Here is an 8,857-nt window from a genome sequence, read left to right on the forward strand (position 1 = left end):
GTTGGCTGGATACTGACTGGTAAGGCTTCGAACCACAACTCTTTGACTATCTCAGAGTCAGCTGTCATGTTTCCTGCAAGGGATTGCAGGCGCGTGAGGTGGTGGCTCGGCTTAGCATCACCCATAGGGTGACGTGCTAAAAGTGTCCTCAATCTTTCCTCTCTTGATGGGAGGAAATGTCGAAGGATGGCATCCTTAAGACGGTCATAAACGTTTGGAACGTTGGGATTGAGGACAACCTCACGGACAGCGGTTAGGTGATCCCCGGGCAATGATTCCAAAGCGTAGGCGTACTTCTGCCTTTGATTGGTTATGCGGCGGATCTCAAATTGAGATTCCAGTGCCGCGAACCAGACTTCTGGATCATGGGGGATGAAAGGAACCGGTCGGAAACTGATAACCTGTATCTCGGAGTCTATCATATTTATGTTATTCTTATCGTTATCTACCATATTAAGTTGCCAAAATATTATATATTGAAAAAAATCAATACGAATATATGCAACAGATGTGGATAGATAAATAGACTCACCGGATTGATCTGGTTTGGAGAATTGGCCAAGTTTGACTTGTGCTCGATGGATTGGGTTACCAGCTGTATTGCGTGTTCCAACAACGGCTCACCAGTTTGTTGTGCGTGTTCCAAATACGGCTCACCAGTTGTAGTGGATGTCGAGTCGTGGGCGGACTATGATCACCACTACTATTCGATTACGCGTACAAATATGACTTGGTTCCCTTGATAGCCCGTAAATCAGAAGGCTTTACTAGTCCAGATCAAGTATAATTATTGGCGATCTCGTGGTATCGAAATAATACCGAGACGTGCCAAAGAGTACAAGCGAACAAGCAGTGCGTGAGCAAGCTCGAACCAAACCAGGCGGAGAGCGAAACAAGAAGTGAAACGGATACAGTTAAACAAATACAGTAAAACAATCTCTGGTACAATTGGTTACAATAATAATAATTGTTTCTATTATTCCAATCGTGTTCTTATCGAGACTGGCCGGTCACTACACATTCTTCAGTTTCCAGCTTGCCGGCCTTTGTATATAAATCCCATGCTTGTGGTGAGCTGAGTACTCAGCATATCAACTCAACCGTCACAGTATGCGGATGGCTTGAGTTTTGTCGACTGTCATCTCGTTTTCTCGTTCTTCGTGATGATCGTGGTTTAATACAAATATATTGTGACAAAAATTCCCTCAAAATTCCGCAATTTAATTCTGAGTCTGTCCTGAGAGTGACAGGTAAAGTCCAAGCACGTCCGGAAAAAGATGTTAACAAGGTAATGTTATTTGTGTTATATTTTAGCTTCGAGCGTATGCCAACTGGCGAAATTGAAATAGTTGCTGAAAGCATTGAAATCCTCAGTCATTCATCTCCACTTTCCTTTCTTCCGAAAGATGCGGCGAATGTTAGTTGTTATCCTACGATCACTCGGTTATTTTAAGGTCAACGAAATGGAAAGATTAAAATATCGTTACATTGATCTTCGTTCGTCGAATATGCAAAGAAACATACGGTTTCGTTCATCTATAATATTGCAAATGCGGAGCTTTCTATGTCAAAATAATGGTATTGCAAATCTTTTGTAATTTACATATATAGGTTTTACTGAAATCGAAACTCCATATTTGTTCAAAATTACTCCAGGGGAAAGTATTTGTATTAATTTTTGATTTCTTTAGGGTGCCCGTGAGTTTGTTGTACCTACCAAGTTTCCTGGATTATGGTATTGCTTACCTCAAAGCCCTCAACAATTCAAACAACTTTTGATGATAAGTGGATTTAGTAAATACATGCAGGTCGCTAGATGTTTTCGCGATGAGACTTCTAGGTCTGACAGACAACCCGAGTTTACTCAGGTTATCTTTCATTCTTCCTAACTTTTGTAGTTGGACATAGAAATGGCATTTATCACTCCATATGATATTTATGAAATAATTGAGAATATGTTGTTATATATTTGGCCTACAGTTCAGAGTACTTTAGGTTGTCAGCCAATATCGACACCTTTTTTGCGCATGCAGTATTGTGATGCTATGTCACGATATGGAAGTGACAAACCAGATGTACGCTTTGGTTTCTTGTTTTCATATTCCGCAGTTGATGGACACACCGGTTTCAATATACCAAGGAAATACGTAAGTATCCTTTTATGGTTCTTCACTTTCGAGGTTCTCAAAAAGCTTATATTTAGTTAGTAAATGCTAGGTTCGGTTTTCAGTAGAGAGAAAACTGGTCATCTGGACATTTCTCTGTATCATTTGAATACAGAGAAGTGCATTGATAATTTATCGGTTTCATAGCTCAACAGCGGTAAAATGTTAAGATTTTCTCGAAATAGTTTCATCCTCAGAGTAATTTGGTACGTGTTAACTAACTTTGATGAATTGGTTATATCCCACTGATGACTTCTTTGTTGATGTTATCTTCTGATAATGGTAAAAAGATAATGGCTTTCCCAGCAATGAGAAGGGTGTTTGTTGTTTATCTTCATGGCCCCATCAACGCTGATCAATGTATTAAAATTGATCCTGGTATTCAGAGTAGTAGTGAAAGCCCCACAGTTTTATCGGACTTCCATAAACGATTAATCTGATAACTAATGGGTTTTGAATCGTAGATAGAGACCTTTAGCAAAACATTTCCCACATACCTACTGTCATACTGATGAGATTTATTATCCTTAGTATCCGACATGCAATCTGCCAAAGGTTTGTCAAGGATAACAGAAAACTATGTATGAGTGCTGGTTTTTTGATTGCGGTTTGAGATCGCAATAATCCTTCATATTTCCCCAACTCTCCTGGTTTTATTCAAGTGTCCGTATTTTTCTTTCACTTGGTTTCCTCTTTGTAGTGATTTCCTCCCACTTTTTTAATTAAAAACGTAGAAACCTCTAACAGTTTGGATTTACTCCAGGTTTTTTATTGTTTACGGTGTATATCTCGTATAATATTGACTTTCTTCTTCTTTCAGTCATCAAATTTAAGTGCTGAAGATTTGGGTTCCTTGGAAGATTTGGTTTTTCGCCTAACCGGTCAAGTATGTCATATGTTTCTTCATTTTCTGCAGGGTATTTTTAAGTGCTTAATTTTATCACGTCTGATTTTACCCCAAATTTTACGTATGCTTATGAGTGCTAAACAAACTTTTCATGTTATGCATTTCGAAGAATCCACAACACCATAAAAACGATATCATCTCAGTCGGTCAGTTATAAAGCCGGGAACATGATTGCGTCGGTCCAAGTCTCCATACCACGTCTGCAAGACAAGATGAAATTGACAATAGGTAGGATAAAATTTTTCGAAGTAATGGTATAATCGGTAATAGTGAAAAGGATTATAAACTGAAGAACGCTGTTCCTAGAGAACGGATTAACTCAAGGAATAAAAATTGCGAGTTGATTTTGAAGCTGAAGACTTGAGAGGCAATGAGTAAATGGATCTGTGTCATTTTTTGTTTCTGACCCATTCCATCTTTTGCCTTCAACCGCTAACCATGATTATTGTGCAGACCCCAACCACTTGGTTTACATTCACCAACACGACAGCAATTTACTTCATGGGCTGATAATGTGTCTTCGGAAGTGTCAGCCTCTCACGTACCCCTATTAACAACAGAGCTTGTGTTTGTAAACTGCTATTTGGGATATGTGGGTTATAATCTAGTTTTTGAAAACAATAACACTAGCTCATCAGTCGTCTAAAATTCCTATAGTGTTGGGGATGCTTAAAACAAACTTGTCTTATCAGAATCGATCGTACGTATTAATTGATTTTCAGTAAGTTTGGCAATCATTATCATTAAAACAAATGGTTTGTCTGTTTAAAAATTCACTTCATTGACTATTAGAAAATTAATTGGAGTTAACAGAAAACTTTTCGCTTGGTGAAACACCAGTGTTATACCCTGCTTATTGCTATTCGGAAACTAGTCAGTTTGTATTAATCAGAAACACGAAGAGCTCTTTTTTCAACAAATTTATTATCCAGGTGTAAAATGTTATAACTTGTAGCCTTGTGCCCTTACCAATATATGACGTAATGATACCGCCAATTAGAAAACAGTGAATTATCGACGGGACCAATGATGCATAAAACAAGTACGAGCAGTCTAGAGTCTTTATTGGTCCTTATTCCTGCCTAGCCCTGCCTGTTAAGTCCAGAACACCAAATCATACATATATACGATTGTACAGCTTGATAATAGGTTCGTTGAGAAGGGATCCCTTCACTGAACTTCGTGTTTTTAATGTCTAAATAGGAAACTGTATCTAGTCGCAATTTGTTCACTTAATGTTTTGTCTGACTTCAATTTTGATTAGTGTTTCATTGGATTTGGCTAACTTATTTTCTACTACTTTTTTATATTTTGTAGAGAATATCAATTTTTACAGTCCAAAATATCAAGTCAAACCAGTTGGACCTACTAAATTTATTAAAACCAGAGTGTGGTGATTTAGTTGTCTTCATTAAAGGAAATACAGAAATTGAGGTAACAATTGCCTTTCAGACTGATTGGTTTTTGCCTACTAGTTAAAAGCATTGGGCATGGCACGAGTTGAAGTTGCTAAGCTTATTGATTCGAAAGGTGATATCCTTTTTTCATTTCATTATTTGATCAACTAGCTTTTATATAACAACTGCATTCATATTCTTTTAGTGGTAATTGCGTATTTTTCGAATGAGCAAACTACTTAATAAACTAATCAGTTGCTGGAGATTAACCAGAGTTAACAAGCCTATTTTTTGTCCTCCAAATGCTTAACATCAGTTAGAAAGTTACTGAGTCGGTTAAAGAAGTGTCAGTCCTCTATTTGAATACATTTATGAGGTCAACAAAGGACATAGTTTTCACCAGAGCTTCTCTCATCTTACAATCAAAATACCTTAATGCTCTTAAAGTATTTTACCTTATGTTATTTCCTATCAGGCGAAATTTAAACATTAACTTTTAGAGGAGCCTACAGATCACCATACTTTCATTTGCTATTACTTTGCTCCATCCACTTGGATTTAGTTATCCTTGCTCGATCTTCATGAATTATATGCATAGGATTATCTTAAGTCTTACTGTTGGATATATATGTAATTTCACAAAGCATTGATATTTTATTGTTGGTTTGTATCATTTAGTCTCTACTATTGGGCATATATTATATTGACATGAGATTTTCAGTCCTTGCCTCTGGTTTCAGGCTAAAATAACTATATTACTTTTTTCTGTTCATATTAAAGGTTTGTCAATATATGAACCTGAATTCCATTTCCTTTGGATAAATCAATTTCCATTGTTTGAAAAAAATAACTTAGGTATGTAAGCAAAAAAGAAATGTATAATGTAGTGCATTGGTTTTATGCTAATTGTTGTGTTAATTCGTTCGAAAATAGATTGAATGTAATTAAGCTTCAAAGATTCTCGCTTTTAATCTCGAGTTTTCTTTCGAATTCATTGTATTGTGAACATGGTGAATATGGAAACATAATTCGTGAAATGTTGATTGTTAGTAGTCGAATTATTTAATCACTGACCCTACTGACATTTTGAAGACAGAGCACTAGAAAATTAATGTTGTGGTTATCAGATCCGAAATTTCATGTGCTGCTTTAAAAACTTTCACTTATTAATTGTAGTTCTGTATGTTGGAAAATATTAATATTTCCACTTGAAGAGACTAAGTTCTACCCTTCTGTAATATTAAAAGTTGGGTGAGACCTTTGAACGAATCTCAAGTGACCTTGAGAAATTCATCTATGTGACTTCACAACAGTCAATCTCTGGATCCGTGATGAGGTCTCAGAGACTCTTTTAGCCTTGACCACATTGCTTCTATATTAGTGTGCACTACTGTGGTAGGGTCAATAAAATATCTCGTGAACGATGACAATAGTCTAGATAGGTATCAATATGCACTCCAGTCGTCCGTGTATCTTATGGTACCTGGCTGCACACACTCCCGGTATAATTAGTATCAGCTTTGTAACCTTTCAGTTTTTGAGGTTCTGAAAATGTCACTTTTGCAATGATCTATCATCTATACCAAGGACCTGCCAAGAATATCTAAGAAACTGCTACTTACCCAATCTTCTGTCACACTTTCTCTATTAAGTCTGCGTTTCCGAAAGACCGTCTCATCGATTTTCTCGTTTCCTCCAGACGACTAATTCAACATCATCATCTTTATTGAACATATGTCGCTATAATACTCGTACCACTGAACTGCTGAAGCTTCAGTAACATCTGAAAAGGTTGCAACCAGTATTACTGGTACTCTTATAATTCAGTCTACAACAATTAGCACAACCTGTCTCAATGTCAATCGGGATTGACTCAAAAAAGTCCTCGTTCTTTCAGATTCCTTTCAATATATTTTACATCGAAATACCATGTCATCCCGATAGTCCGCACACTGTTCAACAGTTATTTGAACTCCTCAATCATAAATAACAGAGGTTCTCAGTAGTCGCATCTGTTGTAGCGGCTAAACTTTGATGTCCTCCTTGAAATTCGCTGTAAACTGATCGTACGTGTACATTACATGTTGAAATATAAATGTCTGTGACCCTGGACTCGCCTACCCGATTCTTATTGGCTCATCCATGAATTACAGTCTCACCAAAATTCATCGCACAAATTACACCGAATGTTGTATTCCTTGATTTGAGTAGGTCGTTTATGAATTCTTTAATTTACAGGTATAATTACCAAGTTTTGATATTATAATTTTAAACAAATTGAACATTGGGTAGATTGCTATGAATAAAATATTTGTAATATCCCAATGGGTTGAAAAATGAGATTTTCTGACGTTTCGTGACTCAGTGTAAGCTGCTTCTTCAGAGAATAAATAACCAAATTAACATTAACCCATGTTTAAATAGTACAACGGAACAACATGAATATTAGGTGCGATCAATCAAAAAACAGTTTATTATGGCCAGCCATGTCTTGTATTTTCGTAACTGTCCAGGATGAATTGTCTTATCATTGGATTGCACTTTGACTTATTAGTATCACCATTTTATTGTCTGTTTTACTGATTGGTCTGCATAATTTCATGACAACTTATGCCCACTACTCTTTCATCACATGTATTATATTCCTTACTGCTTATTTCCTTTAGGTCAATGGAAATCAGTGCACCACCCGTTCACTGCTGCGTCACCAGAGACAGCACATTTCTTGTATACTGATCCGAGCAAAGTTATCGGTTTACATTACGATTTAGTTTGTAATGGTCAAGAGGTTGGAGGTGGTTCAATCCGAGTACATAATCCTGAGGTGCAAAAGTATATTTTTACCGAAATTCTTAAGGTAGAGTTCCTGTATATATGGATATAATCATTTTATTATTTCAGGAAAATTCTTGTGAAATGGAATACTTTTTAACTGCCCTAAATTCAGGAGCTCCACCGCATGGTGGGATTGCGTTAGGTAAGTGGATGTTATATCCTTACATAGATTTTCTCTAGGTCTTGATCGTTTAATTGCAATATTTGTAAATGCCAAATCAATCAGAGATGTAATTGCTTTCCCAAAAGCAGCCGATGGGAAGGATCTCTTATGTGGGACACCAACTATGGTAGATGATGAAATCTTATCACAGTATTGCATTTCTGTTTCCAATCATAGTAAAAGTTGATTTCCAACTGATAATTTTAACCTTTCTAAATAAAGTTTGCTTTAGCAACATCACAGTAGTTTGGGTATAATTATTGTTAGGAATATTTTACCATCATTGTATCCTAATGTTTATGAGTATTGTAAATATAATTAGATTGTATAAAAAACAAATTGTGTTTCGTGTTTTTGTTATAATACTCACTGAGGTGTGCCTTCAACAACAAAGATTTCTAATAATTATCGAAATTAGAAACTTTAATCAATTCACATCATTTTTGAAGATGGTACTCTCATTGCATTCATACTGCCATTGACCCCCATCTTAGCTGCGTCACACACTAATTGAAACCATATCAATATTGCTCTGAATCCTGATAAATACTCGTAGGTAGAGTCTCAAAGTGTTATTTCTTAGATTGGGAATACTGTAAATCTAAACAGTGCAAAAACAGCAATGTCTAGGTTATAAAATAGGTTCATTCTATTTCAAAGCTCCTCTTACTTACTTACGCCTGTTACTCCCAATGGATCATAGGCCGCCGACCAGCATTCTTCAACCCACTCTGCCTTTCTTTCTAGTTCTATCCGATTCTTGTCCATTTTTCTCATGCCTGTCTCCATTTATCGGCGTAATGTGTTCTTTAGTCTTCCTCTTCTCCTTTGGCCTTCAGGATTCCATGTGAGGGCTTGTCTTGTGACGCAGTTAAGTGATTTCCTCAATGTGTGTCCTATCCACTCCCTGAGCTTCTTCCTGATTTCTTCCTCCGCTGGAATCTGGTTTGTTGTCTCCCACAGTAACTTGTTGCTGATAGTGTCTGGCCATCTGATCCGAAGTATCTTGCGTAGACAGCTGTTAATAAACACCCGTATCTTCTGGATAATGGCTTTCGTAGTTCTCCACGTCTCCACCCCATACAGTAGAACTGTCTTCACATTTGTATTGAAAATTCTGATCTTGGTGTTGGTTGACAATTGTTTTGAGCTCCAGATGTTTTTCAGTTGTAGGTATGCTGCTCTTGCTTTGCCGATCCGCACACTCCCATCTGCATCAGATCCACCGTGTTCATCAATGATGCTGCCCAAATATGTGAAGGTTTCCACACCCTCCAAAGCTTCCCTGTCAAGTGTAATTAGATTGGTGCATATTGTATTGTATCGGAGAATCTTGCTTTTCTCTTTGTGTATATTGAGACTTACTGCTGCTGCATTGGTTTTCTCTGCA

General features: G+C 36.9%; 1 protein-coding gene across 1 annotated transcript; it reads left to right on the forward strand.

Moving 5' to 3' along the window:
* Positions 1-1,087: 1,087 nt before the first annotated feature.
* On the forward strand, positions 1,088-7,796 carry Smp_199340 (aspartyl-tRNA synthetase, putative; the record flags this gene model as incomplete). The annotated part of the gene is made up of 11 exons (XM_018792496.1): positions 1,088-1,288; positions 1,322-1,417; positions 1,692-1,868; positions 1,899-2,147; positions 2,986-3,051; positions 4,390-4,506; positions 4,548-4,602; positions 5,250-5,324; positions 7,136-7,326; positions 7,371-7,446; positions 7,485-7,796. Coding segments are annotated over 11 exons (1,473 nt in total), but the record flags the coding sequence as incomplete, so codon positions are not given.
* Positions 7,797-8,857: the final 1,061 nt, after the last annotated feature.

Source organism: Schistosoma mansoni (genome assembly GCF_000237925.1).
Source record: "Schistosoma mansoni, WGS project CABG00000000 data, supercontig 0263, strain Puerto Rico, whole genome shotgun sequence".
Taxonomy (NCBI): Eukaryota; Metazoa; Platyhelminthes; class Trematoda; order Strigeidida; family Schistosomatidae; genus Schistosoma; species Schistosoma mansoni.